General features: G+C 35.5%; 3 protein-coding genes across 6 annotated transcripts; 2 read left to right on the top strand and 1 right to left on the bottom strand.

Moving 5' to 3' along the window:
* Positions 1–463: 463 nt before the first annotated feature.
* On the top strand, positions 464–8,506 carry LOC100776142 (putative E3 ubiquitin-protein ligase LIN-1). Of its 2 annotated transcripts, none has more exons than XM_014763287.2 (17): positions 464–889; positions 1,556–2,493; positions 2,658–2,715; positions 2,820–3,188; positions 3,309–3,394; positions 3,525–4,790; positions 5,246–5,390; positions 5,482–5,739; positions 5,828–6,137; positions 6,221–6,345; positions 6,440–6,559; positions 6,650–6,775; positions 7,120–7,242; positions 7,328–7,438; positions 7,629–7,772; positions 7,871–8,119; positions 8,212–8,506. In XM_014763287.2, exons 2-17 carry the CDS (start codon positions 1,556–1,558, stop codon positions 8,227–8,229), a joined length of 4,446 nt encoding a protein of 1,481 aa, XP_014618773.1. In that variant the 5' UTR covers positions 464–889; the 3' UTR covers positions 8,230–8,506. The 2 variants fall into 2 exon arrangements, with proteins under 2 accessions (XP_014618773.1, XP_003536276.1); XM_003536228.4 differs by having other exon boundaries at positions 464–836.
* Positions 8,507–10,143: 1,637 nt separating this feature from the next.
* LOC100776673 (mitochondrial uncoupling protein 4-like) lies at positions 10,144–12,960 on the bottom strand. 3 transcript variants are annotated; one of them, XM_006588366.3, is made up of 3 exons: positions 12,823–12,960; positions 11,784–12,273; positions 10,144–10,855 (listed from the first exon to the last, which is right to left on the bottom strand). In XM_006588366.3, exons 2-3 carry the CDS (start codon positions 12,156–12,158, stop codon positions 10,313–10,315), a joined length of 918 nt encoding a protein of 305 aa, XP_006588429.1. In that variant the 5' UTR covers positions 12,159–12,273; positions 12,823–12,960; the 3' UTR covers positions 10,144–10,312.
* Positions 12,961–14,442: 1,482 nt separating this feature from the next.
* On the top strand, positions 14,443–21,429 carry LOC100815527 (nuclear pore complex protein NUP1). The gene is made up of 9 exons (XM_006589278.4): positions 14,443–14,865; positions 15,347–15,393; positions 15,515–15,642; positions 16,334–16,526; positions 16,623–16,925; positions 17,003–17,089; positions 17,181–17,891; positions 18,140–18,777; positions 19,508–21,429. Exons 1-9 carry the CDS (start codon positions 14,613–14,615, stop codon positions 21,009–21,011), a joined length of 3,864 nt encoding a protein of 1,287 aa, XP_006589341.2. The 5' UTR covers positions 14,443–14,612; the 3' UTR covers positions 21,012–21,429.
* The last annotated feature ends 4,479 nt before the right edge of the window (positions 21,430–25,908 follow it).

The raw sequence follows: 25,908 nt of genomic DNA on the forward strand, positions 1-25,908 counted from the left end.
TTAATTTTAGACTTGATTAACTTAAAAATATATATGTATATAAATTAAAAGTTACAAGAGAGGACTGTTCTCCCCCCTCTAGATCCGTCTAGAATTATAATAGTCACACATTCAATTAAATGAGTTAGATTAGCTGCATTTCATTTCTATTAATGTGTGATATTGACACCGCAAACATTGCTTTTTCACTAACCAAAAGAGGAAAACAGTCAAAAGAGCTTCGAATCCACGTTCCCCATCCCACCGAAAGCAGGAATAAACAGGAGAGTATTTTGGACATTAATGGGGTGTTGGTTTTGATCCGTCCTAAGGCTAAGAGAATTGTTTGTTTCACAACTTCAAGCATGTCAAGTTAAAACCCAAAGGCCAAGGTGTGTCACGGTAATACGTGACCAATCACATTGTCAATAATTAAAGCATATAATATACACGTACCTTAACCTTTGAACATTATAATAATACTACGTGCCTTGGTCCAATGCCGGCATAGCTACTTCCAACCTTGCATCATAGTCTTCCTCTGAATTTTCTTCTTGTTTTTGGTGGAAAAATTCTCCCCTATATGGCTTCAACATGTTGGCCCATTCGTTATGTCCATAGAAAGCTTCTTCTTTGATCAAAACTGAAGTCAAAGCCTATTGTATTGTCAAATACAGCTTTTGGTTTCATCAGAGTTAATTTGAGGTGTTCAACGGTGCAGTGCAACCACACGTGTTAACTTCTCTTTGTGCACCACCATCACCTGCTAGAACATCCATAACACCCTCTCACTCACGTGCCAAGCTGGAAAATCTGTAGTGGTTGAAGAAAAGAAGGGACGGAGAAACTTAAATAAGGTCAAAGGCTTAATCTATTTGGAAAATCCTAATCTGGAGTGATCATATTCAGGGTCATGCTTTGTTTCTTGTTCCCTTTTAGATTCTGACTTGATATGTAGTTATATACTTATTGATATTCAAACTGTTGGGTTAAGTTTGTTAGGTATATATAAATACTTTTTTGCTCTTTGCTTAGTTGGTCAACTTACTTGCACAAGTGCTGATTGTTTCCAATAGGGATAGATTATTCAACGCTGTATGAGAAAAGTGCTTGATTCAAAAGGATAGTAGAAACGTTAACTGCATTTTCTTAATCATTTGCCTTGAGGGATTCATCATTCATGTCAGCACACATTAATCTTGACCATTCTTTAGTTCTTGTCAATTGTCACGCTTAAAATGATTTATGCTTTGACTTTGAAATAGTGCCTTAGGTTAAATTTTTTTATATAATTTGCAAATCAAGTTGGTGGTTAAAACCCTGGTGTACCTAGAAGGCTAGAAGAGTTTAGTGTGTTTCCTAAATGATGGTTTATGATGAATATTGACTTCACCTTATAGGTTCTTTGCTTTATATTTTTCCCTTCAATTGTTTGGTTGCAATATGAAATCTTCTTAGACTGATCTTGTACTTTCCAACTCTCTACAGATTATGGATTTGGTTCTTTGTATATTAATTTTTCATGTTTTTTGATAAAGTTCTATTAAGCTTTCTTTATTGTGATTGCACCTGACAGATGGCAGGAAACTTCAGATTCACAATGGACCAGAAGGATATTGTTAGATTCTTGACTACAACTATTGATAGTTTCATTCAAGATAGGTTAATCAACAAAGAACAAAGAACCCAACACAAAGAACAGTGTGCAGAGAGGTTGGCAGCTGAAGATGGAAGTTGTGACAAGGACACTGAGGTGGAATACTCTGATCAAGCAGTATTAGCAAATCTGGATTGGGGTATTGAAGCCCTTGAAGAAGCTATCAATACCTATAACATGGAAACTAAGCTTGCAAGGCTAGATTATGCCGAAAAAATGCTGCAAGTGTGTGCAATGTTGAATCCTAAGCAAAAGACTGCTGGAGTGCCAAACTACTACCTCTCAGCTTGGGCACACCTAAATCTATCCTACCTATGGAAGTTGAGGAACAATGTTCAAAATTGTGTTTTCCATGCTCTTGAGATGTTCATTGTTGATCCCTTTTTCTCGAGGATTGATTTTGCTCCTGAACTCTGGAAAAACCTGTTTCTTCCACACATGAGCTCAATTGTGGGGTGGTATTCAGAAGAGAGGCATAGGCTTATGATGGAAGTGATACCTGACTCTTCTGATTTGTCCTTTACAGCTGACTTTGATCAATTTTTCAATGAGTCTTTGGTATTTTCTATGAGGCCACATCAATTAGACAAGTTGCAAAAGATGGAGCAGCTCTATGGAGAATCCTTGGATGAGAACACACGACTATACGCAAAATATTATAAGGATTGCATGAATTCTGATTCCACTTCAGGCAAGAAGGTGGCTCCTATGTTGCCTATTGCTGAGCCACCAATGACTCCTATGCATGAGTTGAGCCGGTCTGTTCCTGATTTTGTAAAATTTGGTCCTATTTTGCCCAAGAGTGCTGGCTTTTCTTTGACACCAAGATCTAAAGATGGTGTAAATGAAACAATCAGGTTAGAGTTCATACACATAAATTTTAGATTCTTTGAATCTGTGTTCACATGTGTGTTTGTGTTTTGTATGTGTTCTACAATTCAGTACCAAAAGGTTTGTTATATTGGTTTATATCATTTGAGACTCATAATACCTGTACTTTCTGGATGCTGAATTTCAACAGAGATAATTCAACTTCCAGCCATTCAAAGGTGGAGAAATCATCCATATGGGGTGCTAAGGTGATACAAAGATATCTATATGCTTGTTTTTAATAATATAGTTTGAGGTACATGAATTTGGAGTGGCATTGTGTATAGGCCTTATGATAAATTATCACATGCAGGAGAGTATCGTGAAAGAGAATGAGAATGAAGAGGATTTAGATTCTGAGCTTGATGATGCTTCAATGGATTCAGATAACAAAAACAATATTTTCTCGCCAGAAATGAAGATGGTCAAGGATGAGGATATCGAAGCAATGGCGCCTCTATCAAACCAGAAGAATCAATTTCATTCTCCTGATATCTTCTCTCCCTTGGGTTCCCCAAGAACTGGACCAAATAATTCATCTACAAATCCTGATACAAACAGTAAAAGAGAACCCAAGTATCTTCGCTTACTGTCTACTCGTTTGAGGGACTCAACTATTTCTGATCATCTATCTCTGGACATGAGCAAAGATCATATATTAAACTCTGATAACGAAGTAATGGTATGCCAGATAAGATCTCTATAATCCCATTTGTTATTTATTACTCGTAACTATTTTATTATTGCCAAGTGTAATGGCTATTGCTCAAGTTCAACTATGTAATGTTTCTTTGCAATATAGGCTTTGAAGAATACTCAGAGGAAAAACAATAACCAAACACTCAGTATGAATGATGACAATGAGAATAGCCAAGGACTAAATGACAGGTAATCATCATTTCTGGTATTTTTTTATATACTCTAGGATGCTCTTATAGTTCTTATGCTAATCTTTGGGCTTCTGACAAGTAAAATACATCATTTCACTCCTGTTGTTCAAATATGTTTGAGTTGGCAGTTCCCTTTGTGAAAGTGACGAGGGAAATCAAAGCTGCATTTCGCTGCCGAAATTGATGATTGGATCAAAACCACCCAAAGACTTTGTTTGCCCAATCACAGGTCAGATATTTTGTGATCCTGTCACCCTTGAAACTGGCCAGACCTATGAAAGAAAAGCAATTCAAGAGTGGCTCAGAACCGGAAACACAACATGCCCCATTACGCGGCAGCCTCTATCTGCAAATACGTTGCCCAAAACAAACTATGTTTTGAAGAGATTGATAACATCATGGAAAGAACAGAATCCTGAGCTAGCGCAAGAATTCTCGAATGCTAACACGCCAAGGGGTTCTTCTTGTTCTCCATCTGCAAAAGACTTCTCAATGCTCTCCACTACACAAAGAATAACTGATTCACCAAGTCTTAAGGGCAAAGAAAATTACATTAGACAAAGGAGCAACAGATTTATGCGTGTCGCAACATCTCCAACTAGTGTGCTGACTCAAGCTGCAGTTGAAACAATTATGAATTCCTTGAAACCTTACATTTCAAGTCTTTGTACATCAGAAAACTTGCACGAATGTGAAGAAGCTGTATTGGAAATAGCAAGATTATGGAAAGATTCAAAGACTGACCCTCAGATTCATGCTTATTTATCAAAGCCAACTATCATAAGTGGTTTGATGGAAATACTTTCAGCTTCTCTGAATAGAGAAGTTTTAAGAACATCAATTTATATTCTTTCTGAGCTAATCTTTATAGATGAAAGAGTTGGAGAAACGCTTAACAGTGTAGATTCTGACTTTGATTGCTTGGCTACTCTACTTAAGAATGGTTTGGCTGAGGCTGCTCTTCTTATTTACCAACTAAGGCCAGTTTTTGCTCAGCTTTCTGCGCATGAACTTATACCATCTCTTGTGGAAGTGATTCGGAACAAAAATGAGGGGTCAGATGATTTTCAGTTAGTTTTAGACCCCAGAGATGCTGCCATAGCAATTCTTGAGCAAATTTTAATAGGAGGGGATGAATATAGCAGGTCCCTTAATGCTTTGAGTGTTGTTTCTGAAAATGGTATTCCAGCCTTAGTGAAGTATTTGGAGAGGATGGAAGGAAGGAGGTCTGTTGTTTCCATACTTTTGTGTTGTATGCAAGCTGAAAAAGGTTGCAAGAGCTTGATAGCAAACAAAATTGAATTGTCTCCTGTTCTTGAATTATTTCATGCTGGAAACGATAGTGTGAGAGGCATCTGTGTGGAGTTTCTCTCAGAATTGGTTCAATTGAATAGGTAAGCTAGCAGCTTGCTTATCACAAACCAAACCTTCTTTTCCATTCAGTTATTTTCTCTCAAATGAAATATTCATTGATCTGCCATTATTTTTATCTTGTTCAATATTTTGGATATGCATAACTAGAGTCTAGTTCCTTGATGCTATCTGTTAGAAAACAATAGACACCATATTCTTGTGCTTTTAGAAGTATCACACATATGTTTACACTAAACTGGAGAAACTAAAGCAACAATAATATCATTTTTTTTTTACCAATATTAACTCAGAAGGTGGGATAGGTGCAGATTTTTCATAGTATTCAGCAAAGGTTTACCTAAATGTTTTCCTCATAAACACTCCCCACATTCTAATTTACAGTAGTTCGTCTTTGTTATATTAAACTGTTTTTTGCAGTGCTAATTATCTTCCATCAGCAATTATAGTATTTATTATTATTTGTATGGCATTATAGAAGGACAGTCTGCAACCAGATATTACAGACAATCAAGGATGAAGGAGCATTTAGTACGATGCATACATTTCTTGTGTATCTTCAGATGGCTCCAATGGAACATCAGCTTGCTGTTGCCAGTCTTCTTCTTCAGATTGATCTTCTGGTTAGCCTTTTGAGACCAATTTATTGTTACTAAAATGTAATTTATGCTCCCCTGTTTCCTTACTATATTTTTGTTCTTGTCAAACCTTCAGGTTGAGCCACGAAAGATGAGCATTTACAGGGAAGAAGCTGTAGAGACACTAATTGAAGCACTTTGGCAAAAGGATTTCTCAAATACTCAAATGAAGGCTTTCGATGCTTTAATATTTCTTATTGGACACGTAACTTTGTCGGGAAAGTCATATACTGAAGCTTGGTTGCTCAAGATTGCAGGATTTGAGCAACCTTACAATGCTTTAATTAAGGCGGAGCAGTTGGGGCAGTATGACAATGATTCAATGGAAACAATGGTTTGGGGCTATGTGGCATTTTGATTAATGTTTGGGTTTAGTTGATAATTGATTTCTCTCCTTACTAACACCAATTTTTGTTATGTAGGAGGATGAAAAAAATGCTATGAACTCTTGGCAGAGAAGGGTAGCTTTTGTACTTTGCAATCATGAAAATGGTTCAATATTCCAAGCTTTGGAAGAATGCCTAAGGAGTAATTCCTTAAAGATGGCAAAATCTTGCCTTGTTCTTGTCACATGGCTCACACACATGCTCTCTACTTTTCCTGATACCGGCATAAAGGATGTTGCTCGCAAATCCTTGCTTGATGAGCTTATAAATGTCCTGCAGTCATCCAAGAACCTGGAGGAAAAGATCCTAGCTACCCTAGCTTTGAAAAATTTCATAAATGATCCAAGTAGGTTTATTTATAATAGTTGTCTACAATATCTTTGAGTTTTATACAAAGGAGTACTAAATTGGAAATTGTCAATGGTTCAGTTGCTCAAGAAGCACTTAGAGCTTATGCTAAAAGCATCTACAGAATCATGAGGAAGCTGAAGAAATATTCAACAGTAGCTGCTGATATTATGAAAACCTTACTAAACTTAAACTCCGTTGATGTGGTGAGTACTGAGTAGAATTGTAATTTGGGATGTGATTCATTTCATGTAATATATCTGTTTAGAAAAATAACTATTTTAATTCTCTATTTTATAGACAGAGTTGTGGAGTTGTAAAGAAGTTGTTGAGTTAGATTTGAGCTCAAATGGAGAGGTGCTTTGTTTGCTTTATATGAATGGTCAGGTCTTGAGTGGACACTCTGATGGAACTATCAAGGTAGAGTGTCCTAACAATTAGAAGCAGTGTGGTTGTGTGCCTATTTCCCACTATTTGTCTTAACAGTACCACTTTGTGTCTTCCTACTAGGTATGGGATGCAAGAAAGAGAATACCAAGAGTGATTCAAGAAACTCATGAGCACACAAAAGCTGTAACATCTCTTTGTTCTTCAGATGATAGGCTATACAGTGGTTCCTTAGACAAAACCATCCGGGTAACCTATCTTGCTATGTCACAAGAAAATTTGGACTGATACTTGGTTAGCCAATGTTTTATTTTGTTGTGCATACGAATTAAAATTGTTGCCAAGATTTGAGGTGATGTGGCTTTTTTTTTTATGTTTACATCTCTCATCATTAGTTGATTTCAAACTTGATAAACAGCTCAGATTAAGTTATCATGTACTCTACAATGATTGAAAACAGTAGAAGAGTGATGTTATTAACATCTTGCAAGAACAGATTTGGATGATTAATTACTTCTTGCATCTTTTTGTTGATCCTCTAGCATAATTATGGTATTGAATATGCACCACTGAATAATACTTCTTATGTACAGGTTTGGACAGTCAAACCAGATGAGATTAAATGCATAGATGTTCATGACGTTAAGGAGCCAGTGTATGAGCTGACGGTCAATGCCAAATTGGCATGCTATGTATCTCAAGGAAGTGGAGTTAAGGCAAGCTTAATATGTTGCTTGAACATCTCAAATACAAATGTAGTTCCATCACAAGATAAAATTAATAAAATTTGAGATGTTACAGGTTTTTAATTGGTCAGAGGCTCCAAAGCTCATCAATTTCAACAAATATGTGAAATGCCTTGCTGGTGCTGGAGACAAACTGTATTGTGGCTGCTCTGGTTACAGCATCCAGGTAAACATCTTTATACATTGCTTTATATTCTTGTAGTTTCTTTACCTAATAAACCAACCAACAAAGAGTGCTAAAGCATTTTGATCCATATGTTCTTTCCATCTATAAAGCATGCCACTCAACTACACATGCAAAAAGTTCTCTAGAAATTATTGTCCATCTTAAAAACTATGGGGGTGAATAATGGCAGGAGGTTGACTTGTCCAAAAACACATCCAATTCATTCTTCTCCGGTACAAGGAAGTTGTTGGGAAAACAAACCATACACTCCCTTCGAATTCATGACGGTTTCCTCTTTGCTTGTGGTTCTTCTGTTGATGCAAATGCAGGAAAGGTAAATGGCAATTCTAGTTCTATATCAAAGTTGTTGTCATTCATTATAGATATGCATCCTTGCTTGCTGAACTGATATTTCCTTCAATTGATGTAAAGATATTTTCACTTTCCTCCAAAATGGTGGTGGGATCACTCTCCACTGGACTTGACATCCATCGCATAGCCATCAACAGTGACTTCATATTTGCTGGCACAAAATTTGGCACCATTGAGGTTTGGCTAAAAGATAAGCTCACCCGGGTTGCTTCAATCAAAATGGCTGGTGGTCACACAAAGATCACATCATTAGTATCAGATGCAGATGGTATGATGCTTTTTGTTGGTTCCTCTGATGGCAAGATCCAGGTTAGGCCATGATCATTAGAACACTTATGATATCATAAAACTAAGTCGTTTCTTTAACACTAACTCATTTCCTCCATGGATTTTTGATGCAGGTTTGGGCTTTGGATTAAGCATAGTACATGGACAAGTATAATATCCCTTTTTCCACATGTAAATGAATTGTTGATGAGTTCTTCCTATTTGGGATCCTAACAGATTTTATAGGTTTGTTAGTTAAAGAGAGTTGTTTGTTAGATTATATTATACAAATAAGATCTTCTATATCCATGGTCTATGGAACATGTACAAATTGAATTGAATTGTAGTAAGTAAAACTTCAACTTGCTCAAGCATCTAGTAGTTGTTAATCCAACTATGAAATGAAAATCAGACAATTTTAAAGTAAAAGTTTAATAGGAGATCTATACAGCCTAAAGCTATCAGACTATTCCTCGGTTACAGATAAAGTCACATCTAAATCTCCTCAGCCTTAGTCTTGCATATACAAAGAGACTATTTTCAAATTCGAACTCATGAACAACCAGTCCGCAAGGCACAACTTTACTATCATTTTATTTGTACCTTATTAAATATAATAAATATTTAATTGCATTTTTTATTTTAGACCAATTTTACTCCTAACAAATTAATTTAACATATTTTATCTTTAATTTTTAAGAAATTTGTGAATTTTACCTTTCATCATTTATTTATTAATAAGCACAAAGATTGGAGGTAAAATTTTCCAAAAAATTAGAGGTAAAATTTTCCAAAAAATAAAAAAGTTTGGTGCAAAATTTGCCTTAAAAAAAGTTAGATAAAAAAAATGCAATTATGTTAGAAATAAAATGACGGACAATAAAATTCACAAATTTCTTAAAAATTAAAAGTAAAATGCATCAAATTCTTTTGTTGAAGATATCATTTATCAAAATGTGGGAATAAAAAATTGCAATTAAACCTATAATAAACATAAAATGGGAACTAAATAGTTACTACAGCATATGTTTCTAATTTAATGTCGTCTATTTGTTTCCCGCTTTATGGTTTGCTAGATGTCTTCTCAAACCATTGAAACTAGATTTGAGTCTAACACTGTCCCAAGTTGAAACCAACAAATAAGGTATTCAAAAATGCCTTTTTTTCAACTATTATTTTTACAGAAATTTTGTAAATTAAAAAATAGAAAAATTGTCCTCTCATTTCTCCGTTATTTAACTCTGTATTTTATACGAGAGAAAGGTTATAAAACTGTTTTACTACTATAGTTTTTTTTTTATATAAAAATGCCCTAGCCACTAAATGAATTGGTGTTTGTTCAAACGTCAAACCCAATAAATGGGTAGGATGCATTTCAAGTGTATTTATGTCAACTTACCGATTGCTAGTATGGGGAAGTGAATTTAACCAGTTAATTACATAACTTATATTTTCTTTTTCAATCAAAACAGGGACTAAGATTTCATCTTTAGCCCACTGCCTTTTTCCTCCCTTCGTTGGTTTTTCTCCACTAGTGTTGTCTTGATCAAATAATAAATAGGAAAAACTTCCAATTTAAATTCGATCAATTTAACTGTTTAAAGTAGGTTGCATAAAACCAAATATCTATAAATCACATCACCTAATATATATAAAATAATCAAATGCGAAAACATACTTTTTTAAAAGCAATCGTTGATTAGGTCAGTTGATTAAGCCAAACAATTCCCCGGATTTTGGCTGGTTTGTTCCAATTCTAAGTTATTTAACCTCATTAGCATACCACCAAACTATAATTTCATAACAGGCATGCAGAACATATAGTTTGGTTTGAATTTGACAACACCGTTCACTACGAATAATCAAGACCAAAACACCCTACCGTCAACTTTGAGACTTTAGAAGATGAAATGAAAATCTGAATACTTTCTACGCTTTGGAATTTCATCCAAAACATTCATTTTATATTCTAAAATTTCAAAGTTGAGTAAGGATTTAAATAGAAAAAGAAAAACTCCTAAGAAGATAATTCACATTAAATAATCTGCAGTAAAACACAGGTAGTATAATATAATCTTCTTAGGAAAGAGTAATGTAGTTTATCTCAAAAAAGTATACACTGAGCTAAAAGTTGAGAAAAATATAAATCTGGGTGTTAGTACCCTGTAGGCTGTGACTTGTGAATTTATTATGGATGAATGAGTGCTAGTATAAATAAATAAATAAAATGTTATATTAGAAAGAAGAGAGCCCTGCAAATTTCCTGAACTTCTCATAGGAAACCCAGAACACAAATTGCCATGGGCCAAGCCTTGCCCATGTGGGGAAGAATCCTTTCCACAATGCTCTTATTCCTTCAACTTTAATTGTCTTCACCAAGCAATCATAAGAGCTATTATATAAGACTTTCCCTTCCTTTTTAGCTGCCTGATTCATCATTCTAGTCTTCACAACATCAGCCGGGCAGCTCAAAGACGTTGCCGCTAAACCTGACATGATGGAAGCAAAAGTGTGGGCAAAAACATTGTCATCAGCTATCCTACTTCTAATAACAAATTGTTTAGCATGATCATAACAGGCTAATTCTCCCATGTTCACTAAGAAGGCTCTTTGGATATTAGGAAAAACACCCTTCCACAATCCTTGAAATCCTTCAGCACGAACAATTTTGTTTAGAGCATCAAATGGCCCCGAATACCGGGGTTGAAGACCTTGGCTCACCCTTTGGCCATCAGCTTGCATCCTCACCTTGACAAGATCAGCTGGGCTGGCTATAACCTGTAATAACAAGAGCAAACAGCAGAATATTATAATTTTGAAAGAAAAATATCATTAAATTTGAGCGGTAAATTAAACTTTATGGCTAAAACAAGGATTTTTCCCAAAAATATATCATTGTAAAAATGCAATTTATCATCATGCTAAGCATATATAACTCTTTCTTTTTATTTGACCTTTGTCTATCCTTTATATCTAATGGATACTTTTATTCTTGTACTTCTATCTCTCCAGCATGCGACACAGTGGAAATTGTGAAAGCATCTCTACTAGTTCAATATGTGAATTCCTACACCTTTCTAAAAGGTTGTTAGTTGTCTAAGCTCTTTGGTTTGTTTGTGGGTTTGGTACTAGTGACAAGCTTTAAGCTTGAGGCGAGTGTCACTGTGTCAGTATATTATAACAAAGGCAAACCACAAACACACACAAGCCCCCCCATACCGGTTGAATAACTTAGACCAGGATCACGACAATCGATTAGGATTGAATGCAGATGTTATGTATAGAACTGAATACTACAGTCTACTTCCCTTTTTGGTTAACCCATCTAGTAAGATAAACATTAGTCAAAACAACAAAACCCTTGCTATGGCAAATCAATCAATAATGCAAAACTGAGAACTGATTTAAAGGCCATATATCATATATGCTTTACTATTTTCATAAAATCTTGCAGATGTTATTCTTGGGAGCAAAAATCTCTCTTCTTGAACCCCTCAACATCAGAATTAAAAATCAAAAGGCTGTAACTTTTTTATTTTTACCTCCAGTCTGACTCTTAGACCTTTTATCCTTTAATTATTATCTTCAGGCTCAACATTTTCAATTGGAAGGTACAAAAAATTCCAATTACAAATGTACACTGAGAGAAATGACTATAATAACAAGAGTTATGCAGAAATACACAACACAACCACAAAGTTCTCACCTGAGCCAAGACACCAGAGATTCCACCAACTACAGCCTTGCCAACGATAGAGAACGAAGCATTATCAACAGAAACAACATTTCTCAGGTTCTCATACCCAACAATTCGAATAGGCGAGTAGAACATGTGTCTAATAATTGCTGGTGACAGGCCACTGTAAAGGCCAAGGGCACCTTGTTCACGAATAATGCCCAAGCCTACTCGAAATGCACTAGTGGGGTGACTCGAGGAAAGTGACTCGCCATGGAGTTGGAGCCTGGTCTTGATCAAATCTATGGGGAAAGTTGTGGTCTCAGCCACCATAGCTGACAGTGATGTTAGAAAGGCCTTAGTGTGAGTAATATCAACTCCACCGTGTTGATAGCCTGATTTCATGGGTACATTCAAGAAAGACCTAACTCACCACCAAAAGATATGCAAGGCTGTTTGTTCTTCTAAGACAATCAAGGAAACCAGGAACTGGTATGATGTCTTTTGGCTGCAATGATTCCTACACATTGAGAAGTGTTACACCTATCAAAAACCCAATCGCCAACAAAATTCACATTACTATGCTACAACAAATAAAATAGTTATGTTTGTTTCCCACATGTACCCTTTCTTGAAGGCAATTCTATTCGAGATAAGGAAGAACACTGAATACGGATTCAAATCTTAGTTCATCACGTTACGGAAAACTAACCCTTTTTACTAGAGCCAACTCCCCATTAGTTATGTTGATGCTTATAGACGAATGAGGACTAACAAGAACTATGAAACTGTAAAATTGTTATCAATTGAGATCTATGAACTAAGCAAACGAGAATTGCAGGGGAAAATTATGTATCCTCATCCACATTAGTAAGGAAGAACTTGAACCAAATGAGATACAAAAAGCTTCTATGTTCTAATAAGAATTTGGGTTTGATCCTTCAAGGGATTTAACTTATAATAACATTGCATTGCTTAGAAAAGTTCAGATCTTTCTGTCTTAATTGCATAAGAACGCTGAAGTAAGGATTTTTATCAACGACCAAACCACAGAACAATCACAACGTACCTACCCATCAGGCATCATGGATTCCACGATTAGATTCAAAATTACCTCGGCCATTTGGAGCAGTCGATGATGACACACTGACACGGTTCAGTTTATCCGAACCTGTTCTATCCGCACCGAGAAAATTCATAAGTAATTGGAATAAATATATGTACACCAATAAAAATAATAATAGTTATGTAATTAGTATTTTGGAATCACGGCATAAATAGTAATTTTTTTATATGATGATGACGATAATTATAATTTATATTGAATAAGTATTTTTAAATTTATAAAGTGTAGTTTTGTAAAAAAAAATTGTATTATAATAAATAATTTAAATTTATGATATGAGATTATTTTTAAACTAAAATAAATAGGTGCTGAAGAATTACAAATATACATTTTTGTAAAGATAAGAGATTGATAGTTTAAGAGAAAAGAATATTAGTTTAAGATAATTTTTAAGGCGAGTTTAAGATAATTAAGAGACATACTTTTTTGTTCACTGCGAGGGTGTGTAAGATGTATCTACGTGGAGAAAAAAGATAATGCTAAAAATATTTAATTGAAAAAATGAGAATAAATGTTTACGCTTAGAAACAACAATGGAGGACTGACCATATAACAAATGATGAGCATTTGAGTAAATTGAATTTTTTTTTCATTTATCACGATCTTCATCTTTATTTCCATTTATCATTTCACAACTTTTAGAATACGGGTGCAAAATAAGTTAAGTCAGACCAGGTTTTGAAAGATCTGAGTCTAGTTTACGCTGGTGACCTGATTGTCTTTTTTAAAGTTTTTTTCACGATAAATATTTAATTAATATCTTATGGAGTAAGAATGTAATAGAAAAGTTAAAGAAAGAGGAAAGTCAATAAAAATAATAGTATATATTGGTACCAAAAAGATAATATAAATATATATATATATATATATATATATATATATATATATATATATATAGGCCGGCATATCAGACTTATAAGGTTTTTTAATAAGCCTGACATAATAAACTTTTAAAAAAGTCTAAGCCTAACCTTTTAATTAAACAGGCTAGTTCAGGTAAAGTCGTAGATTCTTGTATGCCGATCTGACCTATTTCCACCCTATTTTAGACTTATGGGTATTTTGTTGACTATTTAAAGGATAGGGAAGAGTTATTTTTTAATTAAATTGGGAAAAGTTTTAACAACCAAATAACAAGAGATGATTAGAATAGAATTTTGAGACTTCAACTTTTCCATCTAAGCATTCATAGGACAACAATGCAAGACATTGCATCATGGATGTGATTTATATTGATTCTTTATATAGAAAAATAACTGGGATTTGAAAGTGTAAAAGTCATTTAATCAGAATTTATATGTTTTGTAAATTTATTGATTTTTTTATAAAAAATATTAATATATTTAATTCTTTATATAATACTTTAACGATTTAACATTAATTTTAAGAGATTAATTACTTGTCTTGAATAACTTTAATTGAATTGATTCTATTTATACATTGATGTATTGATTCTTCTTCTTCTTTTTATGCTTAAAAATCTATTGATTTTTTTTGTTAAAAAAAAAATAATCCTGGTTATTTTTGTTTTCTTTTTTATTTTTCCTTACCAAGTATAGTAGTATCTTGCAGTGCAGTGTGTACTGTAGCGTACACCCTTGTTCTTTTACTCTCTCTACGCTTAAAACCCTAACTCGCAGTGCCTTCGATTTTCTCTTTCCCTCTTCGAAGCACCGATTCACCGAACGAACGCACACACGCACACACATACACTCTCCCTCAGTGTTAGTGTGATGGCGACGGAAGAGAAAGAGAAGGGATACGAAGGGGGAGCAGGAGGGAAGTTTCGGAAACGCCCCTTCCGCAGCAGGATCCAAACGACGCCGTACGATCGGCCCCCAACGTCCCTCAGAAACCCTAGCAGGAAGAACAACAATGGTTGGTTGTCGAAGCTGGTGGATCCCGCTCAGAGGCTCATCACTTACAGCGCTCACTCTCTCTTCTCCTCGCTTTTCCGCAAGCGCCTTCCTCCACCACCTTCTTCAGGTTCCCACTTCTTCGCCTTAATTATTATTCTTGTTATTGGCATTGTTTTTTAGGGTTTATTACGTGGGAATTGTTCAGTGCAAGCTTCAGTTGCCCGCATTATGCTAATTACTTATCAATTAATGTCACTTTCGTCTGGAGATATAAAGTTGGTCTAGTGGTGAAGGAATAAGGGAAGGGGAGAAAGGTCGCGGGTTCAAACCCCGCTAACAAGAACTAACAATACTAATAAATAACATTTGCCGATTAAAAAAAACTTTCGTGAGTGTCTTCATTTTTTAAAGCACAAGGCGGTAGTTAGATGATTGTTATTGTGGAGTTATAAGGTTGGCATGTGGTTAAAAAGAGAAGTGGGATAGAGGTTGTGGTTCGAATCCCTCCCACTAACTTTCTAACAAAAACTAACATTTGCCGATAAAAAATAAAAGATTATTATTATTATTATTACTTATCACTTATCAATTTTGTTCTTTGGGCACAGAGACGGAACAGGAAGCGAGGAACAATCATCTGGAAGATGCCGTCTTTGTAAGTATGCATATTCCCTGTCTGTTGTGGAGCATTGGAGCTGCAATGTTCTGTTTTGGTTGGTGAAATAGTTTTGCTGTTCTCATCATTTTGCTTTGTCGTTTTCTTACTTCTGAAACAGGTTACAAACAACAATTCCTCTGGCACACAGCAAGGACCTGTTGGCGGAAGTGATGCTCAAATTAATTGTTCTGACAGGGGTGGATTAACTGAACTTGAGAAACTATTAAAGCAGAAGACTTTCACCAGGCATGTTTTGTTTGTGTTAGAAATAGTATATGTACCTCATGTTTATATTAGATTTGCACATGTATGTTTGTTTTGTTTCAAGACACACAATTACCCAAATCATAACATGGTATTGGTAGTCTAGGCTTTAACCCCTTCTCCAGTGTGCCTCCTATTGCTCCTCCCAGTGCCAAGGAGGATACATAACAGATAAGTGTGCTGAACAATGCAGCAAGTTCTTTATGCAGACCAAGGTAATGCTAAAATTATTTGCTACTTTGATGTTGACTAGGCAGGAGAATCACTGTCTGATAGACAATCCACTTCAAGGTATTGTGGTGTTCTTGGAGGTAACTTGATTTCATGGAGAAGTAAGAAGTAGAATGCTGGGCCATGGCTGCAGTAATATGTGAAATCAAATGGCTTAAGCAATTAGCCAATTACTTAAAATATCTAAAACTAGGAGATGTTAGGGGAGATCAAATTAGTGTGACAACCAAGCTGCTCATCACATTGCCTCTAATCCAGCTTTTCATATATCTATAGTTGCTTTTTTGAAATTTACACTTACATAAGTTTCAAAGTTTTATGAACTTAATGTTGCAATCAATTTGACTTATTCATATCGTCCATAACCAGTTCATGCCATTCTGAGTTACTTCGATAATAGTATACCTCTTGTGATAGTTTTTTTTTGTATGTTTTTCCACAGATCTGAGATTGATCATTTGACAGCACTTATGCGTTCAAGAACTGTCAATGCACCTGTCAAGGAAGAAGTAAAGGGGACAGAAATGGTTCCCTCAGAACCAATGTTGCTGAGTGGAATAAAGGAATATCCCAAAACACCTGCACTAGAAAATGGAACTAAAAATGGTCTTGTTGTAACCCCACATGCTTCAAGTGTACAAGAACTTGCCTTCATAGTCATCCTTTACATATTGTTTGAATTACTGTTCTTTGTGCTCTATCTCACGTGTATTGCTTTGTAATGTCCCTAGTTTCCTGTTGAGGATGTTGCTTCACCTGCGGAGCTTGCAAAGTCTTACATGGGGAGCAGGCCTTCCAAGGTATCCTCTTCAATTTTAGGCATGCAAACTCTTGCACTCAGGGAGGATCCAACTCTTGTAAACAGTGAAAACGTTCCTCTGAAATCCCCTATTATGTCCATTGTGCCAAGGGCTACTAGACATGCTGCAGTTCATGAAAATGGTTTTGTGACCTCAAGATCTCGTGGCAGATCTGCAATATATAATATGGCTCGAACACCATATGCCAGAATTTATCCAACATCCACTCTCAAGGTTGCTTTTTTCCTGAATGACATTTTGGATCATAGTGTTTCTAGGATTAAATTTCTAATTTGGTTTGTGTTTTACAGGGTGGGGGGTGTGCTGTTGAAGGTGAGCCATCATCTTCAAGTCAGTTTGCATTGAATCATGACGTGCGTTCAGGATCTAAACTAGGGGTACAAGTACTTGTGAGCTATATGTCCTGTCTTCCAGTGTTAATTATAGATATGTTACAAGAATTGTGTTGTGTTTTTCTTATTTTTGCAGTCTGTAAAACGTAGAAGTTCAGTATTGGATAATGATATAGGATCTGGTGGTCCTTTTCGGCAAATTCGTCAGAAGTCTAATATTCTATATTCTAAAGGCTCATGCTCACCTATTTCTGGTAGCTCTTCATCTGTTGCTAGGAGCGGAATGGTTATGGATGCTGCTCTGCAACCCTTGTCTTCCATGCAGAAGTCTGCAAAAGAAAATGTGGATGGCATTATACCTAGTTCGAGCTTACCCTCTTTACCCTCAAAATCCAGTGAAGTGGCCTCAAAAATACTACATCAACTTGATAAGTTGGTTTCTCCAAAAGAAAAATCATCTGAATTAAGGCTACCAATTGTGAATGGTAATTCACCAACAAAGTTGTCGCCTTCCATGTTACGTGGACAGGCACTTAGAAGCATGGAAATGGTAGATTCGTCAAAATTGCTAGACGGTGTACATGGTAATAAATTAGATGGCCCATTTGGAAATTTTTCAGCTAGTGCTCAAAATCAGAAGTCAAATTCTCAGAGAGATAAAGTTGAAAATGGTCCATTGAAGCTTGTTGCTCCTTCCACTGGATTAATTCCACTTGTAACAGCTGTGGATGCTACACACCCAAGGAATCAAGTCTTGTATAGTGCAAAATCTGGGGATTCTTTTGTGATAAAATCTGTTTCTGACCCTCCACCAAAGAAGAGGGCATTCCATATGAGTGCACATGAGGTATGGGATTTTTTATAGCTATCCATTTAACTGGTTTCTGTAGTTGTCATGATTTTAAATGTTATTTTTAATATTTGGGTATGTGGAATGTTTTACATTACCAAACTAAGCAAAGCGAAAATAACCACATTACTATCCTTGTAAGCTTCTTGCTTACAGCAATCTGTTGCTTCATTTACAGCAATTTGTTTCTTTGATCTTATTGAAATAGTTGTATTTAATTTGTTTCTTGTCTCCTCTTATAAAAGGATTGTCTGGATCTGGATGATGATGCTTATCTAAATAGAGCTGTCTCTTCTTTTTCTCCTGTTGAGAAAGAAATGACAAGCTCCACTGCTGTGATGGGGAAAACTACTTCTGGTATTGAAGCAATTGCACTGGAGAATCCATCGGCATTATCTGTAATAATGCCACCTAAAAGTTCTATAGTAGATGGTGAGGCTCATGTTGGGACTGCCGATGAGTCTAGGGTTGGTGAGAAAGTTGATGCATCTACCTCTATGACATCATCTATCCTTGATCCAACCTTCAAGCCATTTACAGCAGCTACACAAACAAGTTTTGGTTTTGACAAGCCTGCTTCACCAAATGGATCAATTGTTAAACCTTCCTTTACTTTTGGGGATAAAGTGATTTCGTTGACAGAGTTTATGGCTCCTGGTGCTCCATCAAAGGACATAACCAAATCTGGTCCAATATTTGGATTGGAAAAAGTTGTTTCATCAAAGGAGCCTGTTGCTGATGCTCCATTGGTGGACTTTGGCTCCAACAAAAATGTTAACAAGGTTCCATCAACGCCATTTACTGCTGCATCATCAGTTGTTGGTGAATCCCCTTTTCTGAAATTTGGTGCTTCTTTTGACTCAAAGCTGGGAAGTTCAATTAGGTTAGTCTATATAATTTATTGTGGTTTTGAAAAACCTCAACACAATGCTTTACACATCTAGGTTGTCTTTGTCCATTCTGCATTTTGTTTACTTTTATTCATTTTTCTTCACCAACATGATGAGCAAATATTGTTGTTTCTTTATGCAATCCCTAGAAAGTCATCCCCACAGTTTTGATAAACCTCAACACAATTCTTTAAACATCAGTGATAGCTGATAACACCTTTTGTTTTGACTGTGGGAATGACTTTCTATTTGATGAGTAAATATTCTAGCCAATATACTGAATTTCTTTGGTTTTCCTTGAAATAATATTCTAGCCAATATACTGTGAATTATAATATGATGACAAGACAGTATAATGAAAGCTGGGACAGAAATACAGGAAGAGCTATTGCTCCCAGCCTTGGAGGAAACTCTAAGGCCCAAGGCTGACCTAGAAGATAGAAAACTAGTACATGTACCCCTTATGTAAACCACACCCCTTTACATTAGATCCTTATTCTCCTTAACTTGCTTGCATCACATCACAATTCATTCCCCTTTCCAGCCTTAAACCAAGAGAATATTCTTGTTTGCTTTCTCTGTGATGTGTCATAATTACATTTTTTGCTCCCTTTTTGTGCATTGTACAAGTGAAATTGAATATAAATATTTAGCATTGTATATTTTATGTTCAGTAAACTGTTACATTGATTCGTGTGCTAAGTGTGTTCCCTTCACATGCAGCTCTACTACTGTTGCTGGTGTGACTGGTTCTATGCCAAAAGTTCGTGAATCTGATAATGGCAATACTGAAACTAATAAAGATACTGGATCTTCTGTTAGGGCATCAGAACTAGCTATTACATCTGCTGCATCAACATTGTTGACATCATCCAAGAGTATATTCAATTTTGGCCACAATTCGAATCAAAATAACGGGTCTCTTCTTTCAAGCACTTCATTTTCTTCTTTTCCACCTCCTGTATCAAATAATTTTACCAGTCAGAATATATCTAGTTCATCATCTGCTGCCACAAGCAGTGGCATTAGTGCCACTGGAAATTCTACTAGCATGGCAACTATCTCACCTGCCACAATTGCATCTAGTAATAGTTGTTTCTCTACCCCAGTGGTGGCATCCTCATCGTCAGCAATTTCCTTTTTTAAATTTGGATCCTCTCCTGTCCAATCAGCAGGTTTACCTGTGTCATCTTCTGGTTCAGAACCACCAGAAACTAAAAGCAGACAGGATGCAGGAATCAGTGGTCTTAGCAGCACTGCATTTGGTGCTAGCAGTGGTATTTTTGGCTTCAGCTCTTCAGCAATGACAACTGTAAATAGCCAGTCTCAGAGTTCTGCCTTTGGTGCTAGCAGTGGTTCTGTGCTTGGTGCCCAGACTTCATTTACCAGTGGGTTTGCAACTTCTACTCAGACCCAGTCAGTCTCATTTGGTTCATCTGCATCATCCTCATCATTTGGGTTGACCGGGAACCCACCTTTTTCTTCGAGCAGGTCTTCATTTCCTTCGTCCAGCCCTACAGCAAGTGCAGCTTTTCCTTCTGGGAGTTCGATGTTTCCTTCTTCGAGTCCTGCCACAAATGTTTTCAATTCTGGCACATCTTTTGGACTTGACACGTCTGCTTCCTCTTCAGCTGTCAACTCTGTGAGCTCCAATAGTGGCCCAAGTTCTACTTTATTTGGATCTAGTTGGCAGCCCAGCAAGTCTCCATTTGGTTCTACATTTACTTCATCATCGTCATCTGGGTTTTCCTTCGGAGGAACATCCACTGTTTCTGTTACTTCTGCCAGTTCACCCTCGATGTTTTTATCAACCTCCAGTGCATCAACTCCTCAATTCTCATTCACTCCGGCAGCAGCCTCTACCTCCACGCAGCCTGCTTTTGGAAGTCCTAATCCTGCCTTCGCATTCGGTTCAGCTCCTGTTAATAATGGTGAGATGAGTATGGAGGACAGTATGGCTGAGGATACAGGTCTAGCAACTCCACCTGCGACTGCTGTATACAGTCAGCAACCTGCCCCAGTTCAATCAAATTTTTTATTTGGAGCATCGACTCCATCAGGAGGCAGTCCTTTCCAGTTTGGTAGTCAACAGAATATTGCTCCACTGAACCCTTCTCCTTTTCAGGCTTCTGGCAGTCTAGGAGGGAGTTTCTCATTGGGCACAGGTGGAGGTGACAAATCTGCTAGAAGAATTGTGAAAGTTAAACATAAACCCCGCAAGAAGTAGGACCTAACAGCACAAGAAACAAGACCTAAAGAATTATGAAAATGGTTACCTTGTATCGTGCTGCAGGCGACACTTGTGGAACAAATAAATAAGCCCTTAAGAGTGATTGCCGGATATTACTGCTCGCATGACAGTCTGGACAAGGGGGTGCTATGCTAATCAGCATATGCAAGCTTGTCGTCAGTCTTCTTTTGCCTTCCATATTCAATAGAATACAAGGCTGAAGTTTATACCAATTTTGTATTAGTATGATATGAAGAAACATGACGTGCTGTACTACTAGTAATGGTTTTGGGTCACAGTCCATGATTTAGCCAGTTGTGATGATATGGTATTCACAAAGATCGCTGTATCCTCGTTACGTGTAATATAACCAGAATTAGAATCAATTTATAGCTTAGCTGGTTGTAACTTAAAAGTTCTAGCGAGCAATCTGTGAAATGATTATTTTTGTTTAGAAGTCGATAAAATTAGAAAACAGTGGGTGTAATATTTTTAGCAAAAGACGGAGCTCAAATTTTTTTCTGAATATATTCAAATCATGAACTGGTGCGGACGTTTACCTATACAAAAAATGTTTTACGCACATGTTTAATCTCTATTTATTTTTCAATTTAATCCCTAAATATTAAGGAATTTTCAATTTAGTCCAACAATTGTTTTCAGTTCAGTTCTCATTAGCTGTTATTTTCTGTTTGTTGAAATTGTGTCATGCAAAAGGCTATTTGTTCTCTATAAATAAACAGTTCCTTTTCAACTTATTCCCTATACACCATAATCACTTGGGCATGCAATTCTCATGATCTTAAAACAATCCACAGCAGGAGACAGTATTAAAATCAATTGCATGTAAAGAGACTAGTTTAAAAAGCTTTTTTGTATAGGAATCAAAATGAAAATGAATGTTATGAATAGGGACCGGAAACATATAACCTTTATACACAATTTTTTACCGTGTGGCGAGGGTATTTGATTCTCACTCAAGTGAATGAGGATGGAATAGGTTTAAGAACGAAGTTAGCACTGAGCTGCCTTTACCTCTCTTCCTTGACTTCTCCCACTTGATGAACGCAGGGTTCGTTCCCCATCATACTTATACTCAATACTCAATAGCATCGTGGGATCTACTACTGATTGCTTCTTCTCCATCAGTAAATGTTGGAACACACACCTCATTTTTCGTAAAATAAATTAAAAAGATTTTATTTAAAAATAAATAAAATTTTAGGAAAATAATAAAATTTTTGTGATTAAATAAATAAGAAGAAATAGTTTTATTAATTAAAATAATTATTTAAAGATAATAAAATAAATATATGTTCTTAGAAAATAAAAAAATATATTTTATTTATTCATTTGATAGGGAGTAAAATTGAGTTTCTTTTTATAAAATAAAATAAAAATAGAGTAAATAATAGGTTGAGAGTACCTAGTTATAAATAAAGACATATTAGGTCAGATTTTACATTTACTATACGCTCTTTTTTCATTTCAAATTCGTTTTCCCTTCTCCTTCTCTCCAAACTCTTTTTTTTTTCCGCATACACTCAAAATTTGTTTTAGTAAAACTATCATTTTATACTCATTAATCGTTGGATCATCGTGAAATTTGAACACCAGGTTTGAAACTCATTTTAGCACATATGCACCGTTGGGATTTGCTAGATAATGTGTGTGGTGAGAAAAATATCCCTCGCACGGAGCTTTCTTTTTCCCACAAACATCCAAACCTGTTCCAATAAAACTACGATCCCAGACTCGTTAACCGTTGGATCATTGCCAAAATTTTACACCAAGTTTGAAACTTATTTTCACACATTGCCATCATTGGGATTTATGAAATAGTGTCTGCGGTGAGAGAAATATCCCTCATAAATATCCCTCGCACGGAGACACTGAAATGAATGCTCCAATCCCTTGTCCTTCTTTTTAACACTTGGAAACCATAGCAAAACAACCTCAAGAAAAACTTGAGGAATCTTAAGGAACCGCTAGAGACGTTGCTATGACTGTCGAACTACACAAGTGAACCCGCTTAGAGGTCAGGGATGAGTTTATCGCAATTGGGGTTAGAATGAACATGTGTAGGGATCCTTAGATGATCAAATTGGAGTTTATTTTGAGATCTTTATTGTATTGTAATTCTTCCTGTATGATTATAAACAAGATTGTTGTGTTTGACAGACTAATTGATATCCTTATGCGAATTGGTTGATAAAATTGAGTGCTCTTGGTGTTTTCGTGTTTTGGCATATGATTTTGATTACTTTGATTTTGATATGATTATGTGAAATTGTTTGAAGGATTTTACTCCTCATGTTGTGAGAAACATTTTTGTATAATTTGTTTGTGTTTTGGACAATATTTACTATATTAGTGTGATAAATTGTTATATTGGGATCATGAAATTGTGATTGAAATTGTGTGTAAGTGATAAATTGAATATATGATGAATTGTGAGATAATATGTTGCTTTAAGATTATAACATTGTTATTGAGATTGAGTTTAAATGTAAAGTTGAACATGTGTTAATTTGTAAGATACACGTAAACATGTGATGATAGATTGTAACATTATGAGATGTTAAATTGTGGGCATGGGATATAATTGTGAGTAAGTGTGTGGTTAATACTTGATGTAACAATACTTGCGTTGTGAGTTATGAATTAGACAATAATCCAACTGGTATTTACCTTGAGAAAATTATTTATGCGCGAAGTGTTAAAAGGAAAGTGTAGGGTTCCAAGTTAGAAACCTGAAGTGTTAAATTGTGTCAAATGTGTTTGAAAACAAGTGTGAGGTCATGGGTATTATATAATTCATGAGTAGTGTCTACGTGTAGAAGTTGTTTTAGGGATTGGACCTAAATCAGGAAGGTGAGACTCTAACGGATTCTTCGGAATCTAGGCCTTGAGGGTAAATACACTCGATTTGTGTGCTCCTTTAAGCTTGTGTTAATCTCATATGATTGAAGCATTCTTGCGAAACAAAGTAACTCTGACTGGTCACTTTATGATTTTACTTAATGAGAGTGATCTGACATACACATTGTGTGATGTGTCTTGTTATGTACTTCTAAGCGCCCTAGTGTAATTTTTCACTGACATGGTATCACATTGCATATGAGCTTGAGTCTTAGTATAGTTGTTGCATAACACCTGTGAATTATTTATTATGAAATTGACAAGTGTTGTTATGTCTTGACTTGAGTGTGTGATTCGTGTGTAATGTGATTGGTGATTGAAAAATGAATTTTAAATGATAAAGTGATGAAATGACATGGATTATATTAAATTGAGCTATGTTATAAATATTTTTATAATATATTTTGCTTATGTCTTTGTTTATTTATATTTTATTTAGAAATATGATAACTCACTCCCTACCTGCGTGTTGTTTGTGTTTGGATTCTGTGATGATCCCGAACCTTGTGTTTGTGGGAGTAGATGACTAGGTGGATGACTTTAAAGAATCTCACGCTAAAGGACGCTGAGATATAGTGATATAATAGGATGTAACATTGGGGCATGAGTTTTTATTTTAATTACATAATGCTCCAAACATGTATTTTACTTTATTTTATCTTACCGTTTAACTTTATTTTGTAAACTTGGACAGCTTTATTTTGAGCTGGAGATGTTTTTAATAAATTTTATTTGATAACAGTCAAACGAATGTGACTTTTTTATCCACGTGAATTTGTTTAAGTAATTTGAATAAAATTTATTTAATTAAATTTCGAAATTTTATATATTTTTCTTAATTATATGTATGTCGGGATAGAAGGTGTCAATTCACAGCCATAGGCTAGCACTTCCATGTTGGGGCATGGTTTTCTTTTACCTTCATGATATTGATTCAATCTTGCCTTTAGATCCTTCCGGAGAAACTCTTCTTGCCGAGTTGCTTGTAGAGCTCTAAGTGAAGATAACTTCTGGTACTCGGTGTTTATCTCAAGGGTTCTCTACCACAACAATACACATTGAGTTTGAAATAATCAGATAATATACCAACAAGGAATTTTCAAACAAGCACAGCAATAAGGCTTGAACTGGATTAGTAATAATTTTTTTGTATCTAACTAGTGACTTGACCTATGTTCATTTCATCGACAAATGATATACACAGGAAAATCTTTCCATTTCTTGGTAGTAGGATATGTAATTATTTGTATAAAAATTTACTGCCACAAAAACAAGATTCACTGATAGTGGTGATATCACTGACAGAGTGGTGAAAACTGAAAGCTACCTCATTCAAAATTAACACCACCACAAAGTGCATGACTTTGTTCTCCATTCAATTCCGGAAACAAAACAGCAGTCAAGAGTAAGAAATATCAAAAAAAGAAGTCACACTGAAGTTTAAAAAACCATCAGGCAGTGAGAAGAAAAAGAATTCAATTTTATATAACGGGTCACCCAAATCTAGAGGTAAAAAGTGATTATAAGATGGAAAAATTCTAATGTCATTGATGTCAATGCAATATTGGCATCAATCATGAGATCGTACACAAGATTACCAGGACTGAACATAATATAAATGCAACAAAGTTATGGATTTGCTGTAAGACCATATAAAGAAGACTGATTCTAGGGTGGGAAAGCTGAACAAATTTGCCACCATGGTAAACAGATGATGACTGTATGATATATGAGACTACCGTGAGCATACTGCACTAGAGTAGATTACAAAATTATTAAAAAGCCAAATCTTTTTTAACTCCTTATAGTTTCAAGTGTCAGATAAATATTTTCTGTTCTTTATTCATAAAATAATATCATATAAAAAGGCATTCACTTTCCTGTTTTGGTTTTTTTAAGGTGTAATTAATTTATATATTAAACTAAACTTAATTGCTTAAACTGGCTACCGTCTAACTGCAATGCATTTTAT

The sequence above is a fragment of the Glycine max genome, chromosome 10 (genome assembly GCF_000004515.6).
Source record: "Glycine max cultivar Williams 82 chromosome 10, Glycine_max_v4.0, whole genome shotgun sequence".
NCBI lineage: Eukaryota > Viridiplantae > Streptophyta > Magnoliopsida > Fabales > Fabaceae > Glycine > Glycine max.

Excerpts from the sequence above, each read along its gene's own strand:
- LOC100776142 (XM_014763287.2), top strand. The coding sequence starts at position 1,556 with ATGGCAGGAAACTTCAGATTCACAATGGACCAGAAGGATATTGTTAGA. Across the intron at positions 5,740-5,827 it reads ATGATTCAATGGAAACAATG|GAGGATGAAAAAAATGCTAT; the intron begins GTTTGGGGCTAT and ends TTTGTTATGTAG. Across the intron at positions 6,138-6,220 it reads AAATTTCATAAATGATCCAA|TTGCTCAAGAAGCACTTAGA; the intron begins GTAGGTTTATTT and ends TCAATGGTTCAG.
- LOC100776673 (XM_006588366.3), bottom strand. The coding sequence starts at position 12,158 with ATGAAATCAGGCTATCAACACGGTGGAGTTGATATTACTCACACTAAG. Across the intron at positions 10,856-11,783 it reads TCTCTGGTGTCTTGGCTCAG|GTTATAGCCAGCCCAGCTGA; the intron begins GTGAGAACTTTG and ends TTGTTATTACAG.
- LOC100815527 (XM_006589278.4), top strand. The coding sequence starts at position 14,613 with ATGGCGACGGAAGAGAAAGAGAAGGGATACGAAGGGGGAGCAGGAGGG. Across the intron at positions 15,394-15,514 it reads ATCTGGAAGATGCCGTCTTT|GTTACAAACAACAATTCCTC; the intron begins GTAAGTATGCAT and ends CTTCTGAAACAG. Across the intron at positions 15,643-16,333 it reads AAGCAGAAGACTTTCACCAG|ATCTGAGATTGATCATTTGA; the intron begins GCATGTTTTGTT and ends GTTTTTCCACAG.